At 41.1% G+C, this 22889-nt stretch overlaps 1 protein-coding gene across 10 annotated transcripts in view; it reads right to left on the reverse strand.

Annotated features, from left to right (window-relative positions):
• pax6b (paired box 6b) overlaps positions 1–17924 on the reverse strand; it is a 30466-nt gene extending 12542 nt beyond the window's left edge. The window contains exons 1-11 of one of the 10 annotated variants that reach the window (XM_048606972.1): positions 17645–17924; positions 15679–15805; positions 13181–13238; positions 10352–10487; positions 8973–9037; positions 6417–6480; positions 6097–6151; positions 3397–3527; positions 2941–2982; positions 2597–2812; positions 1656–1821 (exon numbers count right to left, since the gene is read on the reverse strand). In XM_048606972.1, coding sequence (XP_048462929.1) covers positions 1656–1821; positions 2597–2812; positions 2941–2982; positions 3397–3527; positions 6097–6106 — 565 coding nt within the window. In that variant the 5' untranslated portion in view covers positions 6107–6151; positions 6417–6480; positions 8973–9037; ... (2 more) ...; positions 15679–15805; positions 17645–17924. Of the gene's footprint in view, positions 1–1655; positions 1822–2596; positions 2813–2940; positions 2983–3396; positions 3528–6096; positions 6152–6416; positions 6481–8972; positions 9038–10351; positions 10488–10640; positions 10658–13180; positions 13239–15678; positions 15806–17644 lie in introns of those variants that run through there. The other 9 variants (XM_048606971.1, XM_048606976.1, XM_048606973.1 and 6 more) reach the window with 9 other exon arrangements.
• Positions 17925–22889: the final 4965 nt, after the last annotated feature.

Raw genomic sequence — 22889 nt, forward strand, 5'->3', positions numbered from 1 at the left:
CCCCAATCCAAGCCACTAACATCACATCCAATTACACTGCAAATTATCTCGCTGCTATCGCGATAATAAACATGAGCTAACCTTAAACATGAACGACGTCAGCTCCCCAAATGACTTAAAGAAGGTTGTATGGAACAACGTAACGTTTCAAAACCGCATACACTTATTTTCATGTAATATTGGAACACGGTTTACATAAACGTGTACCCTTATTACTAAATACTTTTTAACTCGGTAAGAATACGCATTTGTTTTCAAAATGATTGGCCCGGGCGTTATTTGTGTTTTCAATTGTATGGTTCGCGTGCTATCAACAGCGTTAAGTTTACTCAAATAAATGAATTTGCACCAGGCTCCTTTCTGTTGCCCCCACTAACAATACACACGATCTCCTCCATCTTTATCCAAATTATTCAAGGATAAAACCTTTGACCAATGACCAGAAAGTACTTTCCAAAAATTAGTGCTTTCTAAGAGTTCTCTGGGACTTCCCAACTGAGTGTTTCGCTGCGACGTTTAACTGGTTTGCATTCACGATTTTAACTGATGGGATTGATAACGCCCGCACTTGAATTCTCATAGACGACCAGTGCCTTTGCACAATTCAAGCTTGATTTTAATTCTAGCTGATAATTTTCCATTTTCACAAGATTAAATTTAAGATACTCCTGCCATGAACCGGATACTTTATGTTAGCATTCTGCGTAATAATTAAATGTCATTGCAAGTTGTGAATATGTGTAAATGGATAATATAGCCATATTTAACAATTAGGACAATGAGAGCATTTATGTGCCCAATTAAATGGAAAAGCAACTCTGTTTAATTTAATGTTTAATTTCTAAAATTCCGGTATGAATTTTCATTGTATTCCTCACCTGGGAGAAATGGGACAAGGATGATTGAGGTGATTGGACAAATCCGCCTAAAAAAAATTGTTGATTTGCTGAACACATGTGGTGAGTTTTCCGTTGAAGGTAATATATAAATGCAATGTGCTGTTGGTGGTTACAGTCTTATTGTTCCTAACGCTTACAGAAGGCCTGGAAGATTTGCCCGCTCTAGGCGTTGGACAGTGTCAGTGTTCAAATGTTCCGACAAGAAGTCAGCCTTGAAATGGATAAAATGCATTCCTTCAAGAGTTGCACACTGTCATTTGTATTTGGCGTAAAATATACATTCGTTAATTTCATCACTAATCTTGACTTTATTCTCGTACAACGATTGTCTGCAACTGTGTTGCTATTCTTTTCAGATATTAGACGGAACATAATTATCTAATTGTCAAATTTAAGAAATTGACATCGAACGGAAAGAAAACAGCAACAACGGGACTGGGCTGACATAGGAAGATGAAATCCGCTGGCTCTTGACAGTTAGATCAGACGAGGAACAACTGCCAAGCTGCAAATGACCTATTATTTTATTCCTAAAATGTGTTGGATAATGTATACCTGGTCTTGTTTTGTCATTTACTTAGATATTTGCCTTAGCCTAGTGTGGCCCACTTGCTGAATAGCTAACCAAAATAACTGTATCTCTGAGTATGACGAGCTGACCAGCGAATCTAAATACCCAAGAACATTTTATATTAGGTTCTCCGTCAGTTAGTTAAAGACTGGCCCTCATAAGAATAGCTAGCCAGTGTTCCTTACCTTGGTTGGGCTGCCCTGGCACCGAACTGCCCGGATACCAGCCTGGCCGGGTACCCCATGCACCTGTCTGACCGTTCAGCATCCTCAGCTTATCATACATCCCATCTGCTCCCATCTGTTGCTTTTCGCTAGCCAGGTTGCGAAGGACTCGGTTAATCGATGACACCTGAAAGCCAATCAGCCATTCTTCTTAAATATCTTTCCGCTCTTTAAGTGAACAATTTGAATGTTGAAATTCAAGGATGTCCGTGATTAGTTCGTGCAATTGTTCAGTAGAAATAAAATCGAACTAAATCTACAAGAATTACGATCATCTAACACATTAATTTAATCTCATACTTCAGTCTCAGCTGCGTATATCAAGCACTTTCGTAAAGGCTTGACAATATGTGTTCATTTGCATTCATATCAATAAACAACACAAAAGAAAATAAATCACAAATGCCAACGATGAGTTAAATTAGTATATATACATATTATATACTTGGTGACACAGCCTTGTGACTCAATCTACACCAACTGGTATCTTCCATTTCACTAAGCAGCGAACACTTAGATCAATCAGTATGAAATTCAAGAGTAATGTTTGAAATAATCATTGCAATCAGGATCAAAAAAATCTGCACATTTCGCCAGTTTAAATGATTTCACTTCATAACATTCCACATTTACCCATCGAAGGAACAAGCAACATTTATTTAAATGCAATGTCTCTGAGTTCAAATTCCGAGGGAATATTAATCTAAAGAACAATCGATGTCTGAGGGAGCTAGTTATTTTAGTCTCCGCCGCTGCGGTCTCCTTGATAATGAAATCACACATATGCTTTTATTTTTTTAAAAAATTGTTTGAGCAAATGAGGCGTACTTTCTGCGTGCAGTCGTTAGTGGCAATAAATAAATCCTTCCCTCCGTTCAAAGTTAATTAAATGTTTTACTCACACTTGGTATATTGTCGTTAGTACAGACCCCCTCAGAGAGCAATCTGTCTCGAATTTCCCAAGCAAAGATCGACGGGCACTCGCGTTTATACTGAGCGATTTTAGAGACAACCTCAGGAGTGGCTACCCTTGGTTTACTCCCTCCGATTGCCCTGGGTCTGATGGATCCAGTTTCATAATACCTGCCCAGGATTTTACTGACACAGCCGTTAGAAACCTACATGTATATGTAGAAAAGGGAAAGCATTGCTATCAAAAAGTGTTTGACAAATAAAATGGTTCTTTTTGTTTGATAATATATATTTATATGGGTATATGGATATAGTTAAACAATGTTGAGCTTACTTTTCGATTATCCACTACTTGGACTTTTGCATCAGCATGGGTCTACAATACAAAAATATACCTTAAATGGCAGTGGGAAACGTACCAATATTGCATTGATTTCAAGAGAATTTCTGGCGCGTGCCAAAGTTATTTAAAAAAAGTTTCAAACTTAATTTTTTTTGCATCAACATTGGGTCTACAATACAAAAATAAACCCTTAAATGGCAGGGGGAAATCTGACCATTTCTCAATCATTTCAAGATAATTTCTTGTTTTTTTTTCGCCAATTTTGAAATAAATTACTTTGAAGGTACGAATGCAATTTTTAGGAAGCATTTTTGGATTGTAGAAAACCCCTTCTAGAAAATGATTCAATAAGCTGATTGCATATGCAACGGTAACACTGTGACATCCTGCATGCTTTTCAGGTCGATTTGCAATGATGTATAGACGTATTAACTGATAGATTGTTACCTGGAGAATCCTTGATATATCGCAGGGCCTGGCTCCGCTGTGAGCAAGTTCCACAATTTTCTGTCTGGTCGAGTCAGGCAATGGTCGACCATTAACAAACACGCCGCCGAGCTGGTTCACTCCACTGTGACCTAGGGGTAAAGCAACAGCGAACATATTCAGCGGCCGAGACCCAAGAGGTACGCTCGGCGAAGTTCTCTGCTCACAGCGCCCGTCCTTAATCACGCCCGAGATCTCAGTTGTAAAACAAAATCTGTCCCATAAACTCGCACTCCTGCTCTAAACACCAAAACCGCCAATCAAACCGGAATATCGTACGAGCTATGAAAACGTCGGTGCGCTTACAAATCATCACAGCCGAATTAAATACGACAAACCACTCGATACAGGTATTGCAACAAAACAAACAGAACCAACGGAAACAAGATTTTTGTTCAGCTAATCGAGCAGCTAACAATGCCTCTTTGACTGACAATGCAAAATCAACTGAATCCAATGTTACAAATAACACGTTTATCTTCCCGGTATTACAACAGATGTCCAGAGCAACCAAAACAAGCCATTCTTTTGCTTGTTAAAAACAGGAAAAGGTCAGTAATTGTCAGTTTATGGAGACTCCGAACCTGAAACTCAGGCTGCTAACAGTGTCCCTCGAGGAAGCTCCCGGCTTAAAGAGAACCTGTTCTCCTCTCCCTAGGAGCGCCTGCTAAATTGGCTCCAAAAGCCCAGCCACTTAGCCATAAATAAGCTCCGAATATAGGAGGGAAAATGATGAGGTTTGCTGACATTTGTCTCGAAAATCAAGCTAGCTGCACGTCAACTTTGAGCTTAATTTCTAGAAATAAGCGGAAGTCTCCCTGGATAGTGCACGGAAGGATAATTGAAAAGATCAGTCCCAAACACTTGTGGCAGGCATGTCACTTTATGACACTGTTCTACTTTGAAAATCGGATCGTCACGACAAATAGAAGCATGATAAAACGTCCCTTTCTGTCCGCATTTGTATATCATTCATAGTGTCTTGGACTATACTCGTTACCCTTAAAGGAAGGCTTCATTTTAAGGTTGCCTGGGGGCTAGGCGCGATCACGATACCGGGGACGCGCGTCCTACTTAAATCAGCGCTATTTAAAGACGCAAAAACGCCAGCAATTTTATGTTTTTCTTTAAATACAAAGCAAAGCCATCTAACATTTTAAGCACCATATCTAATACATAATTATAGCCCATTATCATCCGTGAGTTTTAACATTTATTCCAAGAATCACGAGTACACAATTACGTTTAGCTCCCAGTCATGTTCTTATATTCATTTCTTTTTTAAAAAAAAAGCAAGCGATACAGTTTTCACCTTTGAAAATCTATTAAAGTCAAGAGAACTCTTTTGTACAATTTTCGCACACATTTGGAGTATTGTTGTAAGTCGGTTGTGTGTGTTTTTTTAAGCAAAGCATGAATTCATATATCACACACCGAAATAGGACATCAGTTTTTAAACAAGCTTGGCATTTTCAAACAACAGCAATAGGTGTGAATCTCTTAAAGAAAACCATCAGTCCAGGTAACTGGAGAACTGACGCCCATTTATGTTTGGGAGTGTCGAGTTCCCTATCAAAAGACTCGCAGTGCATTTAGCAGTGTACCTTACACTGGCCAACGAATGCTCAGGCCCTTCCTGCATTCTCAAGCCACCCCTCCCCCACAACTTCCACGTGCAATTTTCCGGGTTTACTTTTCAAGAGAAGCAACATTTTTTAAAAAAGGCACAACTTAATCACTACACTCGTCTCTGTACTGAGGCGTGGAGGAATCGCCCAGTGGTAATGATTATGCGCCCTGTATTCTATTGCGAGTCATCTAATACAAAACCATATGGTGGCAATTTGGATGTTATGCAGCATATACACCCAGGAGTTATTAGCACAAAGCCCGCAGAGCCCGCCGCGACCTTTAAACAAACTAAAGGCTTCACCCGAATGATATCTCCTCAGTAATTCGCACAACAGCTTACTTGATCACACACACACACACACACACACCCAAATTCAATTAATCACATGAAGATTGAAAACAGGGATCTGAAGTTTTATTTCTATTTTTCGCTCCCGGAAGGATGGGGTGGGGGGTGGGGGGGGGGTTAATTTACATTAGCAACTAAATGCATTTTCTAAGAGACGAAAATAATCTATTTATTTTGGACGCATGAAATTTGGACCAAATTCGCCGTACGACCGCAAGATAAAAAGAAATCCTGGGTGGAAATGAACAAAGAAAGTGTAGGTTTGTTAGCTCTTGATTCAGTCTTATAGTGGAGTTGGGGGGCAATGAACCTGAACGGAGGAAGTATTCTTACAATAGATGGATCCACAGGTAATCGAGGTGATCATGTTTTTTTTCTCTCCGAGTTAGTAAATTTAGGTAGTCGTTTTAATTGGGAGTTTAGCGCCACATGAATTGAAGCTGGTAACCCCTCTTACAAGGGCCCTGGCTAACAGTCACTACGGTTACATCTCATACTGACGCTGAAAATTGCTAGTGAGGTCCTGGCTGGGCAATTAAATCAAGGTGTTTTACTATTGATGACGGAACCTGCATTCTTTGGCATTAACACTTGAAGTGCTGGGGAAGCGTCCTATTCCTGACACATTAGTATTTGGCATAAGTTCCATGATTCATAGAAGTACAAGAAGCGTCACTTACTGTTCTGCATGTTGAACTGTTACACCAGAGTCCCACGTGGCTTGTTTAGTGTGTTCTAATAGTAATAAAACTATGCGTTAATCAGGGCAAAGTCACAATCAAGGAAACATCTACAATCTCTGAGAAATTTGACTCCACAATATTCTTTAAAGGGAACAATTTTAAAAGAATTGGCTAAAACAAAGCAGATAGGCTACACAGAGGCCGCAGGCGGCTGTATTGTATGTATCTCATTGCAAAGCCAGGACTTTTTATATTAAGGGGTTTGGAATATTCGATATTTAAAATGCTGCCCGAATGTAATAATATTTGAAACTTGCCTGAAACCTGTGTTGACAGCCTGTGACCACAGGCATCTGTTTGTTACTAGTTAAAGTCTTCCCTCTATGGAAAAAGAAAACAAAAAAAGTTTATTATGGCAATTTGATGGGCGATTTAAATATATATATATAATTGGATTACTGGTGCAGCTTCCTGAACCTCCCTACTTAGACCAGAAACTGCACTGAATCATTCGGTAACAACCTGACCGTTTCAAGGTATTTGGACTTGTCTTACGGACCGCGTAAAAGTTGCTCAAACATGACAAGGGGAACCGGTCTTTCTAAGCCGGTATGCCCATCTTGCGCAATGTACCCTCCCCAACCCGTCATCAAGTTACTTTCAGGAAGGCGGAAAGAATTTACGCTCGAATTCTATGTCACATCTCAACGCAGTGAAGGCGCCTGTTTAACTCATCTCAGGGACTTCGAATGATGTCCGTTCAAAAATGTTTTGCCTCCTCGCACGGGTTTCATGGTTTCCTGTGTGAGAAAAATGATAATACCGCACGCTGGACGTATCACTTCAGGATCTTCCAGGGAATGTTTGCAATACTGTTTCAATGCCATAAGCATGCGCATAAACCGGCCTCATTTCCCATACTTTGTGAAGACAGTATGTGAATATTTCGCTTCTGCTTTGGGCGGACTTATAATATTTCATCATTGACAATTCTGCATATTTCTCGGCATGGTTTAGTTCGCTCAGTTTAGTATTTCAGTGTTTTTTTAGGGGGGATGGGCAGGGGCTCGTCCTCAGTCTAAGTTTTCTCCCCCCCAAAAAAAACTTATTAACGTACTGTACGCCATAACGTACTTTTGAACTTAGTTCCTCTTGATTAACTTTCTTCCCTGGTCTTTAGATCCTCTTTTATGCTGAGGTATTCTGACACACGCTGTCTACCTCGCCTCAGTGCTTAAAAAGTAGTAACGGGAGGGGGTCAGCACTGATCGACAATGGCTACAGAAAGTGAACAATGCTTTCTATTCTGCTTACAGCCCGTACCCAGAGAGTTACTCCCCCCCCCCTCACCCACCCACCCACACACACACACACACACACACACATACACACAGGCTCTCCGAACAGCAACACAATGTTCAGCTAAACGTAGCGCGTCCTCTCCCACTCACACTCATTCAAGGTGGGGGGGGGGGAAGGTTGGTGAGAGAGAGGGGAGAATCAACTTTCACTATCGAACTGTGAGCAGTTTTTTTCAGTTTTGTTTTGCTATTCCGTCTCCCCCACTCCCCAAATAAAACAAGTAATTTCTGTTATGAGTATCTGGAGGTAATTATGTTGCTGGTATTGGGTTGTTAACGGTTGTAAAAAGACACAACAGCTCCGTGGGACGCTCAATTGCAAGAAGACAATTACAATAAAGGGTCTATTCACGGGGTTTGCTAAAAGAGGGGTACAATAACGAAATGGACCAGCTTTCATTTTCCTTTTACCTCTTTCTCGAAATACTTCATTCTGTTTCCCTTTGCCACCGTAAGTAGAAGGTATACTCTGCACCCCCCACCACCTCCCACCCTCCCCCACCCTCACCCCACTCTTACATCTGACTTAAATTCCTGCAGCCTCGGTTTTCCACCCTCCTCTCTTCTTTCTATTCATCAACACACCACCGGAAAATAATTTATAGTCTAGCTTTGTTATCTATTCCTGCACACACAAAAAAAAATAAACTTCAAACAAACACTTTCTCCCAGCATGCAGACTTCCCTGCGTAAATATTTACAACAGCCAAGGGTGACTACCTGATTATCCACAGCAAGCGGGAGAAGCCGGGCGCTTTAACTCCGTTGCAGCCAGCGGAAGCCGTCGCTACTAGTAAGGCTACGAAAGATCGTTTGTGCTTTCCCGCTTTAAGAAAGGGCCTTAACATTTGCAATAAAAAAAATTAAAGGGAAAATGCCGTCTTTTGACTGCGATGGGCGATTTTCACGGCTGCAGGAAGTGCTTTCCTAATTACTCGGTTTGCAAAAAGCAATTCATCACCTTCTGAAAAGTCCACATGCCGTTTTACTGCCTTTTTAAAATGTACTTTTAAAAAATACACAGAAAAGCAGTTGATAACGCCCTGATCCATTTCAGGGCTAGAATTTTAAGACCAATCTTTACTATTGTCCCTCGGTACATAGATGAAATCAAGTGCTGAACAAGCAGTTGTTCCTCAAAGGCCCAGCCTGATACTGGTCTTTATATATTTACACGTTTTATATCTTCTACGTATATAAATGTACGTCTAACAGCAGACACCAAATACACAGGGTGCGTTCTTATTGTATCTAACAGCCGATTTCGAACCAAACTGTCACCCTTTTTTCGGCCCAGTCTTTGCTCAACGCTGGCCCGAGACTAGACGATATGAAGCATAGAATTGTATATATTTAAAACAAAAACACCCGTAAATCTCACAGTAGTCCCCTGTTCCATACCTCATTTGCTGAATTTATTTTTCCCTTTATCCTCCACATTCAGATTTTGTACCAACGAACCGCAAACTTGCATGCATTTTAACAAATGTAGAAACTCTATCTTCTTCTCACCTGAGCCAATATTTCCTTGTTTTAACTATTAAGATGCGGTCAGTTCACAATTGGAACACTCGTGCCTATAATAATGGGAAAACTACGCTGATTATTTTTACTATCAGAAATTCGAAGGCTTATTTATAATGAGAGGCACAGAAATCCTCGGTTCAGCGCTCAATAATTTATTATAGTATGGAGTAGTTACGGTAATTTAAATCTTACAGACACGGCTCCGTTTACGTCTGCACCTCACAGCTAAATATCTTAATGCTTGACGCGAAAGCTGAATTAATGTAATATTTTTGCTCTAAATTGCGAGTGGTTATTAATATCAACCCAAAAAATAAAACTGAGATGCTTGGTTCTCTTGTCAGGCCATGCTCATTTTAAGTGGCTATAAATTATTTTAGTGTGAAATTAAAACAAAGTTTGTAATACCGAAGGATCTGGTTTGAACCGCAGGGAAAGAAAGCATTGATCAAATGACTGCGTGGAACCGGAGCCGAGAAAGGACCGCTCATTTCAATTCATTTGCTTTTTAACACGAACACATGCAGTTTGGTGTTTACTCGCCGAGCCCATTAGCCCTCGACAAGGTGAAGCACGTTAATAACTAGATTTTGCCTTAAAAATAACGTAAAGCTCTAACGGTTGCACAGACTTCTGACGAGTTTGAAACACTCAATGCAAACGGCACTAATGAATCGGCTGATTGCTTAATTCAAACTGACACAATGCATTATCGGGTCATTGCATCTTCATCAAACAGCAAGCTTTGGCCTAAAGTGACTTATTTTACTCTTTTTTATCATTAATAAACAACAACTACTTATAAACATGCAGAAAAAAAATGACATTAGACAACCCCACAACGCAGCATCTCAAACACATTTCGCGTCTCCTCCCAGAAACGCCAATTTACATTTGCCTGCAGGGAGAATAAGGGGATTTTGCTAAATTCTCTGGTGTATCGTTCCGAAATTATTTATTTTAATAGTGAAGTAAATGGATGCGTGACCTCCGAGTTCGATTAAAATTGCCATTAATAGTCAAAACGGCTCGATAGTAGGGTATAAACAACTCACAAGTTAAAAACTAGCGAATGGTTTGATACAATGACTTGGAATAGACTGAATTTCCTTTGAGTTTCCTGAAGACAGTGCACCTTTATGTGCCCCCTTAAGAATTGCCCGTTGTTTCATTGCGGCATTTGAAAACAATCCGCAAATGATCAAAGTCTCGTTAAAATGTATAATATGTTGCACTGAATCTGAGCTGAGCTATAAATCATAGATAGAAGCTAAAGGAAACTTATATTTGTCTTGTGATTGAGTAATGTTAATTAAGATGTCCAAAATGCACTAAATTAAATGTAAGAAAGCAAACAGACTCACCTTTATGGGGCATTCTGCGTCGCTGTCAACACGTCCAGCAAACAGTTAAGATGGAATATGATGGGCGACTTTTTAAGACTTGCTAGTGGATTATAGTTTCTCCACAGAGAGAGGGGGAAAGAGACAGGGCAAATTCCTGCGAAGGAGACAGAGATTGACAATAAAATCTGCTGTCACTAAAGAGAGAGGGAGTTGTTGAAGCACGCGGAGATGGAGAGACAAGAGAGGGGAGAAAGACAACAGAGGACAGAGAGGGAGAGAGAGAGAGGGAAAGAGAGAGACAGCACACCTAGCTGATTGCTGATGGTGCTAGTTGTATTAATGTATGTCTGAATTCAGGAGGTGCGCTCGCCTCGCCTCGCCTCCACTTCACTGGCCCATTAGCAGAGGGTGACCTTTGTCATCATCCGCAAGCAAAACACTTCCTCCCTGCGCCTCACCAGAGCGGGAAATGCACTCTTTCAAACCCACTAATCACTCCACACGGTTTTATGCACCACATGCAAATACACACAAATAAATATTTCCTTATGCAAAGAAGGGGAAAGAAAGCACGCCGGGCAACCGGGTACAAGAGTCCTCACTGCTATCTTCGTCCTCCCTGCCTGTATGGGCAGCTTTTATGGGTGTACACAAAAACTTTATGTCAGGATTCGGCTAAACGGCACCGGTGTAATGTGTATGACCACGTGGGGTGTATGTATATATTTTAAAATGTACCCAAATTTCGAATTGGATTGAACGTTTTAAGAGCCTTTTTTCTAAATTTGGAAGAAGGTTTTGTAAGAACTGGGAGTTATGAAAATATTAAACCGGGAAGAACCAATTGCTTTATTGATTTGAGTTATTAGATGGCTGAAGGTAGTCATCCACTTTGAATAACTAATCATATTTAACATATCCTCAACTTTCCTATCGGAAAAAAAAACACATTTGGATGAATTCACACAAATTACCAATCTCTGGTAATGTTCTTCTAAGTAGAGGGCTCCCGTCCCCTTGTCAGGGCCGATTAAATACACATTTACTTTGTGGACTCCAGCCTCTGGTAAATAGGTCTGAAGTGTCTGCACAGAAAACATTCCCAAACCTCTCCCACGCGCCCTTTGTTTGCCTGGCGACCGTTGTTAGCTTTTTATTTTCTTAAGGAAGTAACAAGTTAAACCTCAACTTTTCTGGAGGAGATGCTCCGACGTTTGAAGAGAGAGAGGCAGAGACAGAGAAAACATATTTCACATCCTCCACGAGAGCTGTGCGTCTGTTTTACTGCAGCTTAGTGCAAGCTCTATTAATTTTAATTGATCATTTCCAATGGGCTGTGCCACTTCTCTGGCTGCCAGAAAATCACAGGGAAAGTAAGAAAATGAACTAGCAGCTGACCACACACCAGAACCACATTTGTTGAATGCCCCACCATTAATGTACACCTCAGTAAACTCCAAAGCAACCCCTCAGCGCCTGGTTTGAGGTTACATAGGTAGCACCAGTCTCTGCTCAGGGTGTCTCCATTATTTATCCCATTGGAATAGGGCGTACGTGTGTGTGTGTGTGTGTGTGTGTGTGTGTGTGTGTGAGAGAGAGAGAGACAGAGACAGAGAGAAAGAGAGAGAGAAAAAGATGCAGATAGAAATAAGGATAGATTGATGTAGAGAGAGAAAGCAACCAGAAGGGGAAAAGGGGGGGGGGGGGGGGGCAGGGGCTGGAGGTGGGGGGTTCACAGAAACGCGCAAAGCATAAAATGAAGTCGTGGATGCATACACTTGACTTCTCTTGACATGTGAAAAGTGCTAAAAGTCAGAGCTCATCAATAAAGTATCTTGAAAGTGAATAAGAGCACTGACAACCATTGCATTCCTAACTAAAGTACAATGCGGAGACAAACGACTCTGCCAAATACTTTGCATCTGAGTGAAAAGGACGCCTCAATAGGAGCTGGATAATGAGCTGCCCAGACCGTCATGCACTGTCATCTCGAGTCCTAGCCAGAGCTGCCACTCTCTTAGTATTGATCCAACTCCCTTCTAACTTTGCCCCTCAGCTAACGTCAATATTCCCGGATTCCACTTTTTTTTAACGAACGTCTATCTTTATAAATTCGAGAAGTGGGCCTATTCGGGAATGCGAGGGTGGGAATGAGAGAGAGAAAAAAGAAGGCATTATTTGTAGGGGAGTTACAGGTCACGCTGTGACCGAGGACAAGAGTTTGCATGGGAACGTCGGCCTATTACAGCAATTGTCTAAAGAGAGAGATGGTAATTGGTGGGGGTTGTTTTAGGTGGTTAAAATCGAGACTTTGTCCGTTCTGTTATGGCGGAGCCATCGCTCGCCTTGCAGTTCCACATACGCAAGAAAAGTGTCTTTTTGTTTTGTTGCAAAAAACGCCACTCGGGTTAGACAGCGCGGAGCGGGCCCTCCACTGGGTAGCCTCTCGCTTTGGTAAAGAACGGCTTTAAACCTCAAACATTAACTATAACAGAAAGAGGGAAGATAGGGGGAGGCAGGCGAATGCATTAAAATCTGCAACTAGATTCGGTGAACTGCCGGGGTTTTAAAAAAAAAGTTTGCCTTTCACAAGTGAACTTTGACAATTCAAATCTGCAATGATGCGTTTACTAAGCGTGAACACGGATGGTGATGAAATGAAAAGGCCTTGACTGTGCCGCATAGAAACTTGTCGAGCTAGTAATTTATTCCGAACCAGGGAGTGAAGTACACACACACAGACACACACACACACAAAAGTTTCACACCGTGCACTTCAAGCAGAAACTCCGCAATCGCAACAAAATGAATGCATAAGATTTAAAAAAATGATAATAATGTACAAACCGGTTTCCTTGTCCTTTGGCTGAAGGAAGGTGTGGCTTCGAAAAGCTTTTCAAATTAGCTGGAAACAATTGTGCATTAATCAGAGTCTGATTATTTGTAAGACAGAATCCGCCCCGCCGTTCTTTCTTGTTTAAAAGAAGGCAATTTAAAATGAATATCCCTTTTTTGTGTGCTACTTTAAAGTTTCGTCGATCAGTTCTTTCTGCAGCCGGTTGGACTACAGTTGCTTTTCTTAGAGGGAGGGGGGAAATTAAAGCGCCTGCTCATAACAAACAAAGTTTGAAGAAGTACAGTTGGTGCCTTCATAAATCCACAGGCGGCGAAGGTGATTTTTTTTTCTTTCTCTCTCCCTCTCTGTTTCGCTGCAAGCTCAATTAGCGCATTTCGGATTAGCGCCCACTAAAACGGACCAGAAGACCTTAATCTCGTCGCTATTTCCCCCCGGGGCAAAGTGTTCTTTGTGGGCTCCGCAAAAAAAAAGTTTTGAACACACACAACACACAAAAAAAATCATGCGAAGGGTGGGAAATACTGAATACAACTGACGTCATGCTGCAAGAGAAAGGGGTTTATTAAAGCGCATCGCCGAAAGAGCTTTGGATACATTGGCTACCATGGATTTATCAAGGAGTTAGGAATAGACGCTAACAGCCAATGGGGAAGCACACCAGCCAAGGTTTATCATTACAATAATTGATCGTGGTCTACAATTCATCGGTGAAGTTTAAGACTTGAGAACCCCCATTGCACGATTAAGACATATAAATGTCCATACACAAAACAACCAGGTCTGTTTCAGAGTTCTTCCGATGCCTCTCTAAGATATTTGCACAAAAGAAAAAGTTATTAGGGGCTCACCTGATCGACAGCTTTTTTTGTCAGTGGGGAGGAGGGGGGCGCTGCAAAATAAAATCCTCCCCCACCTCCTCTAAGTTTGTTAAAAGGCACGGAGTGACGCCATTTTTATTGAATGTAGCTCTCAAAGAGGGAAAAATGAACTTTAATGAGTCTTTTAATTTGTCCTTTCCGGGCCTATCCGGCTGCCCGATTGCATTTAGCAAATTTACGTTTTTAAAACTAATATAACTAATGGGCACTAGCGTGACTCGATCGTATATTCAATGATAAAGCTTTAAAAAATATTAAAATGGAGAACTCCAGCGCAAGTTTTGTTTTATTTTCCACGGGCACACGTTCACAGAAGGAGGGACGGTAATTTGACGAGTGCTGCTATGATTTTTTAAGGCAGGAGGGCAGAATTAGTTGGTGCAATTTTAAATTTGAATATCAAAGGGGTCGTGTAAAAGAGAATAACAGGGACCAAGAATATAAATGGGCAATGAACTTGTCAAAAAGTTCTTTATGTTGCTATGATCGAGAGAGTTGAAGCCCCCATCTCCGGACCCAGGGGAATACCCTTGATGGAAGTCGGTGTTGGGCAAGATTGCACAAAATAGCAAAACCCAGTCCGGAAACCCGGAAGCAGAGAGAAAAAAAAGAACGTCATTCAAAATTTCAAAAAAATTAAAGTGTTTAAAGCTTGAGAATGAAAATTGTAGCAGTGTTATTATTTTTGTAATGATTGGCATTCCGGTAGTCGTACAGATACAATTAAATAGTACGAGGTTGACCTTTTTGCGGGGTCATAATATGTTCGGGAACTTTTTCTATTCTTCTATCTCGGACGAAATAAAACGTTTCTTCTTGCTCTGACAGGACTGAAGAAATGAGCAGATCAAATATCCCGTTTTTCCCTAACCGGCGAATAAAGCCCAAATTCAATACAAACAAGTTCACTTTTACAATGTCCTCAAGGAGCACAAAATGATATCAAAACTATTTAAAACCACTCGCTGCTGTTCTTGTTTTAAGCTTAGTCAATCAACTTTGTTTAGCATTAGTAATTGAGATTAGTTTTTGGCTTTTAAAATCAATAAGGAATTGGATGACAGGAAAACCAATGGCTCCACCCCAGGAATCTCTTGCCTGTGGGTTGATGAAATTAATCGTTACCGTTAGCACAGGTTGGTGCAGTACAGTGCGATTAAAACACTTGCTGCCTAGAAAATAGCGTGCAATAATCTCCCAGTTTAAACAATTCCTACAAAACACGCTTCCTTTATTTGCACAGGCGTAATAGAGAGGTTGTGTCAGCTCATAGAGGCTATACGAAACCCTGAACAACGAAAATGTCAAAAAGTTTATTAAACCATCTGTGCAATTCGTTTGAATTGACCTTAGTACAATCACACTTTACGTTCCTTTCGCATTCTGTATTATTGCAAAGTGATGTGCTTTAGTGGACTTCCTGTCCGAAGGCAGCAGCGAATATTTTCGGTTTCAGAAGAGCTAATAAATTGTCAAATTAACGTTTTAATCTCAACCCCTCCCAACACACAAACACAATCTTCCTCATCTTGAGGAGTCTGACTCATTAATCGCACTAGCGCAGAAACAGACCTCGTCTCCTAGCATTAGCAAACCAAGCTACCAAGTACCTTTCACAATCCACAGAATACTTAAAGTCGTCTTGTCTAGTCCAGTCGGTAGAATGTAGAGATGCACGATTTCTGACAACTTATCCCAGCGTCTGTGCCTTGCGGATACTTTATGCCTATCTGTGTACTGAACACAAAATATATTTTGAGCTATCGTATCAACACGAACTGAGATAATACCCCATTATTTTTCGACTACACTCTGAGAGAATCTTTGCTGGGTCTGCCCGCCTGTTGGTTTTCTAGAGTCACTCATACTCGACAACAAAAACAAAATTAAGAACAGAAACTATATAGCACGTCTTTATGCGGAAAACCGCCCTCTCCCCGTTTAAGCAATGTTTTAATCTCTGCACATGTGGACAATACGTGAATTGTACTGAGAGCCGGAAAATGTTGCTCAATCAGGAGATGTCCCAAAAGGTCAATGGGATTCAGTTTAAAAACACCTTCCTGGCGAAATGCACTGGGCTTTAAATGTACATTGGTCTGCATTGGAAGGGGTGGGGGTTAGTTGGGCAAAGGGCTTCTAGTCAGGCCAATTATGTTACAGACCTATCTCGACATGACAGCTGGATAAACAGTATCTCTGATAAACCTCTCTAATGAGGGAGGAGGGTCCGCGTTACAAGGCGCTTGATTTATTACCAAGGTATGGTCCACTACCGGTGTGCCCATGTACAGTAGAACCTCCACCTGACCCCAGCTCCTAACATAGCCACAATAGCTAGCCCGGAATATGATTTATGGTCCTCAGACGAGGAGGAGAAACTGGAATACACACAGCAAACAAAGAGGGACCTCGTAAGGTGAGTTGGGTTGTGCTTTTATATAAATTACCAATAACAAGCTAAAGCATAAGTTGAACAGGATTCTTCAAATTAAGTTTGTTAAGTCTGAACATTGATTGCCAAACAGGTAGCCCTAGGTTGATGTCTATGGCGCAATTATCCTGGCTCGTGAAAAGGGAACAATTCTTCTTCAACATAGCTGCAGATTCTTTCGCTTCGAAGAAGTTTCCTTTAAATGTCCTTTTTTGTTGTTGTTGCATTCTTAATGCGACACGACCGCGCTTGAAATTCACCAGTGAACTGTTAAATATCTAAACCCCCAAAATCGCCCCGACATATTCAACCCCCTGACACGCACAGGGAAGTGATAGGGGCTTATGTAATATGAAGCCACTGCTTGTTTTTTTTACCTTGATTGTTGTTTAGACGCCGTTCAAAAGGCCGCAGAAATCAAACAAGTTCCTGGGATTTCAAAGCGTGCGTGCAGCTCTTTCCTGAGACTCGACACTTTTTTATTTGTGGGGAAAATGAAAGCAACTTCGAAAAGCGAAGCAACCCAAATCTCCATCGCAGATAGGAGTGTGATGTGGGTGGAGACGATTGAAAAATCGTCTTTTATTTCCCCCCCCGCCCCCCCCCCCAATCCCCGCTACCCCCGCTTCAGAGAGGCAGTTGACAACTACAACAACAGAAAGATTTGGTCTGTTCCCGTGCCACCTGTTACCAGATGTTGAGAGCAACTTTGCTGGAACCTCGCAGACCGTGTTGCCTATATCCCATCAAATTAACTCCCCTTCTCCCGCGCCCCAAACATGGGCACTTGCAGCTTAGTGCAGCCGCAAATTTTGGAATGATATTCGCCTGATGTAATTAATATTTGCACTCTGTCCGTCGCAACACAATAAGTGTGATTGCTAGAACAATTCCGAAAGACGATCTCTAAAGGCAAAGATCTCCTGTAAAGGGGGCTTATATCAGGCGTACAGAAAAAAACACCGGAGTGTACAACGAACATGTTACAGAGGCGGAAAGGATAACACAGAAATAGGCGATCGATACAGATATTCTGCACACTCAAAATAAATAAACAGAGGAAAGCAGAGAGAGAAGGTTATTAGAAGAAGCCAGAAGCAGACAGCAGCCGTAAGTTGAGGACGAAGCAGGAACTCTAGTACCTGAATCAAGTCGTACATCGGCGATTCAACACGTTTACTTTGGCTCCCCGGTCCGGTCGGTGTATAAGAACGGTGGGAGGTTTTGGTCCCTTTTTTTCACATTGGGCTCTCGCTCAGAGTTTAAATGTCACCGGGACTATGGGACGGCTTTTCGTTCAAACACAAACTTTCCCCCTTAATATCAGTGTCAGGCCAACGCTGATTGGACCAGGCGCCTGCGTGACGCAACTACACCCTGTGCAAACACAAGGGCTGCACTTCACGCCAGGCCTAGCGCCGCTCTCGCTTCAAGTGGAGATTTCCTTCTGGTTAGATATGACCGCCACCTCCAACCCCACCCCAACCCCACCAACCCAATCTCCTCCCGTTAAAGAAACGCCGTGTTGTGACATACAGAAAGTGCGGAAGCACTTAGTGAATGCTGAAAAATTATTTTCTTTTGCCAACGTTACAATGCCCCTTTAAGAAAAGAGTGGCCTCGCGTTGTTTCCCTTATAAGGCCATTTATCCTAAAGCAACATTGCAAGTAATGAGTCCATAAAGTTTTCATAGTTCTGACTCAGATTAGTGTTGATGGCAGCATAATGGATTCAGTCATCATTATATAAATATATGAATATGCAAATATGTCCCAAAGTCTATATCTGATATATCATATGAATGGGAGCAGCGAATTCTGCAAACTTGCACTGTGGCGATATTTTAATGACAGATTCTACGTGTAATCCAAAACTGCATTTATTCTGTAAGAATAGTACATTTTAAACTAGCACTGGAACTCCCTGTCAGTGAATTATTTTTGCTCAACATGTTTCCTATTTAGATATTTCTAAGGGTACTTTGTGGTACACATGTATTTCAGGGTAAAGAAAGTGATGTTTATCTGGTGTGAAGTATTAGACACCAGACCTCATATAACAATTATTCACACAATTAAGTCCCACAGTCTGACATTAAGTGGCAAAACATTCACCAGAACTAATAATTGCTTGATATAATTTATCATTCACCTCAGGTCTACGGCCATGTCTCCGTGATTTAATCCGAAGTCACCAATAAAGTAAACATTGATCCATTGGTTCTCCGTTCTGTTTGTTGAATAGGTTCAGTCAGGTAGAAAAATCAACTTTCTGCTTCTGGCTGGATACCTTCATTAAAACGGTAACTAGCCTTAGCGCAGCGAAAACAGATCGAAAGTGCAACCCCTCCAACCGTATTACCTGACCCTTTATCTTTCAAAAGTACACCCATTGCACACACAGTCTATGAAAATGTCTTAAATACTTGTCAACAGGAATAAAATCAAGGTTTACACTTCCCGTCGACTGTAAACGCGCTGTAATAAAATCATTTTTTCTCTTTATTCTTCAGAATATCACAAAATACAGGAAGATTGGAAAGCGAGCTGTGCAAACCTTTGCATATCTTCATTACAATTAAGTTATGCATTTGATCCTTATTCATCGTTAAAGGAACATCCGGGATTATTCGGTTTAAAGATGTAAAATCATAGGACACGTGCCTATATTGGCCTCATTGTGTCTGCATATGCATGTTCATATATGTATTTTGATCTCTTGCTGGTTAATTCTAATCAGCTTTAATGCGTGCATTTGCACCTTTATCTTTACAATATTTATTAGCCTGTTTGGACATTTAATTTACCACGCTGTCATACTTCCTGCAGACTTGCTGGTTTTCACAAAGACCATTATTTATACACATTTTGTAGAGTAAATAATTTATTAGGATCTTCCCTCACACCCTCCATTCTCAGCAACGGTTTGCGGTTTCTAATGAACCATTTCCAGCAAAATGATCTTCATGCGTGTTGCACTGTCTTGATTCCGTAACTACGTGTGCTCCGAACGAGCCTGACTTTCGCTATGAAAGTTGCATTGAGGGACTGAAGGACAAATCTGACCCATTTGGGCAATTTACGGCGAAAACACACTGCGTTCCAGATTTAAGGAAAAAAAGATTTCTTATTGGAGATTTATGCAACCAGTTGCAATGCTCGTTTTACTACAGTGACGAGAGAATGTTCATTGTTCCAAATTCACCTCTAAGAAGTCCTTGCTCAAGCTTGTCCTCGTTTTTATTAAAGGTAGGATACTCTGTCACTTTTCTAAATCGGCCTAAATGAAGCAAAAGGCGTTTAAAATAAATGTGTGTTTGAAAGGAAACAGAAGCAAGTAGTGTTTGTTCCCACTGTGGATCTGGTGGAACAATATGTTGGCAAGTATGGCAGGAAGTGACTGTTTCAACAGATTTTTTTTAAAAGGAGAACTATCAGGGAAAAGTGTTTTGCTAATGATGCAACCCGTTGCTATTAGGGGGTGGGAGCTCTGAAACCGTGCAACCGATCAGGGTTCTCCAAGGAAGCGCTGGAAAGGTCGCGCTGCCCCTTATCTGTCTCTCGGCAAAGGCAAGCGCCGCTAAAACAGAGCCAGGTGTTACCTTGCTCTCTTCAAACTGCACAACTCTCCAAAAGGAGCTCATCCGTGAATCAATCTGTGCCGCCAGACCCGTCGCCAGAGCGCAAGATTGTTCAAATGGCCTCCATCACGAGCATTTGATGAGTTTATTTTTTGTTTTAATTGTGGATAGGTGTCAGAGCGAGCGGATGTTAACTGATTGTTAATGTGGTGTTCCAGACATGGGGCTGTTTCATCTATTCCTTTCTCTGTGTTAAAAGTTCTGCACTGTGATTGCAGTCGGAAAGAAAGTGATAGGTAGAACATGGGTCAATTTTTATTTAGATGACATCACTGACTTAATACAGTTCTGTCTGTCCAATGCCTGGCTGTCCTAAGATGCTGTTGCGAGTTGTATCCAAAGTGAAATGGGAGTAAAATTGTGACTGTTTTACAGTGTCGATTCTGTTGTTACTTAAATATTAAAGTTTTTTATATCTAAAAGAAAACTCACATTTTTGTCGCCGCAGTGATTGTTTTAATAAGTTTGTTACAGTGCGTCCAGTTATAAAGTAAACAAAACACATAGATAAGCTTTTGTCTACTTTTTAAATCGGACTATTATATTTCGGTGCATTTTGCATAAAAGATGCAATTCTTGTTCTTCGCTTTACGGTGTGAATGAAAGATGTCAAATCAGTATCCCTTTGTACGTTTCACAGTCCCTGTGGGTGCAATGAACAGTGTGTTATGTCGGGTGGAAATTGATTGCCTTCAGTTGGTAGAAATTTACATGGCAGCATCAAGACTGTATTACAAGTGTAGAGTATTTGGACACAATTAAATGTCATTGATTCTATGGAAATTAGCATTCAAATCATTTGTTCAAAGATGTTCGTTGTGTATACACTGCGGATTTTTTGAAGAGTCAGAAATAGGTGAAGATACCTCCTTGGCTGACAGAACATGTTCAATACTGCGGGTTTAAGATGTTTTCTACGTATTTTAAATTTCTTTGTATGATGCCACTTTACTGACAGGCAAACCAGCTGTTTGCTCGATTTGCAGTTTGCATGGTGCCTCGACATTGCTCTTTTAAAGTGTATTTTAAGGAAGCTTGTATATTTTTCAGTCGACTTTCACCTTCAATTGGAATTGATAAAAGGAAATCGCATTTTCCCAAATGCCTTCAAAGGTTCCAATCTTCCACTTCCTTTTGAAAGCAACGAGCACGGTAAAACATCTCTGCAAATGCATTAATGTGCTGACTCGTTCAAGAAAATGAGAGTTCCATTTCTGAGTGTGACCATCTACGCGGTTTACACATGTAGGCTCGCAAATCTGAGAGCTGCGGTCTCTTTAATGATGGCATTCTTAACATGAGGTGCAGGACTCCTGTCAGAAATTTAATTAATTAACCTGCCTATTCATGCAGTTTAACTAACGACATGAACCTGGCTGGCGCGTACTAAAATTATTTGAGAAAATGAATGCCTGGACAATGCGAGTGGGTCGGACGCAACGGCAGAAAGTTTCCTTTTTTTAAAAAAAAGAACTGTTTTATTCAATTTGGCAGGAATGACTAGGAAAAGTGGAATTTTGCTACAAGGGTGTTTGCAAAGCCACCTGGGTAGCAACGAAATTTTGACCCGAATGGTCGACAGGTGAGCTAAATAGACTAAATCCATTTTAAGATTGAGTGCTACTGCGCCTTTACATACTGCAGCAGGCAACGTCAAAATGCGTAACAAAATAAAACAAGCGTTTTATAGTCTGCAAACAACAATTAACTCTTATCAGTCGAGTAATCCGAATGTCCTCTCCCACCTCCCTATCCTTAGCCCGCAATTCCCAACATGACTTCCTGATCCCTAAATTTGACTCGACTGACTGGGGTCTTCCTGACACCCCCTCCAGTTATTGAAAAGTATTCTCCCTGACACGGACACACACTGTATTTAATCAGTGATCCAACTCGAAGGTAAATGCTGAGCAACCGTAATAAGTGTACCACCAGCTTACGATCGCTCGGTGGATTTAGAATCTCCCAGGAGTCCGTTTAACCAAACGGTAACGGAAAATGTAGCGATCTCAAAAAAAAGGTCTGACTCATTTTGATCTGCACCTTCATCAAAAGCGAGATGCAAACAATTAGTGTTTGTTTAAGTTTCGGGAGTCCATCTGCTTTCTTTACACTGTCAGTAGAGGAAGTCCATGGTAGATATTTTAAACGGTGGGGTGGGGTGGGGGGTGGGGAATGCAAGGTTTCAATATTGAACCTGTAAAAAGCAACAGGACAACTCCTGCGTCGTTCCTCTCCTTCACTGCAAGCAGGAAAAAATAACGAAAACAAAATATGGAGAATCGAATGAAACAATCCCGAAATGATCCAAGTCTCCCCTCAGTCCGATTTGTGGTATCAGGTTAATTTCGACATTGGTGATGTTTTACAGGACGACCAGCTTCCAAAGTTAATCCTATTGTCACTGACGAACTCGACTCTAACTCAAACCCGCCGTTTACAAACAGTTTTTGTTCCTTAAGTATTCAAATAACAAAAAAAAAACTGTTTCTTGCGGTAACCTTTGGAGCATCAGCAGAAATCGGGGAACTAGGCTACAATAGATAGTTTTATATGAGTAACATGAGTAAAATGCATATCAACTAACTTGACACATATTGCAGGAAAAGATCACAGAGAATGTTAAATCGCTTGTCCAGTTACAAAATGCTGCTGTCAATTGTCGTACAAATTTCCTACCTCTTAGCGTTATCTACAACAAACGCAGGACTATGTTAATAATTCGTTGTAAATTGACAAATCGAGG

The sequence above is a fragment of the Rhincodon typus genome, chromosome 17, assembly GCF_021869965.1.
Source record: "Rhincodon typus isolate 14 chromosome 17, sRhiTyp1.1, whole genome shotgun sequence".
NCBI classification, from domain to species: Eukaryota; Metazoa; Chordata; class Chondrichthyes; order Orectolobiformes; family Rhincodontidae; genus Rhincodon; species Rhincodon typus.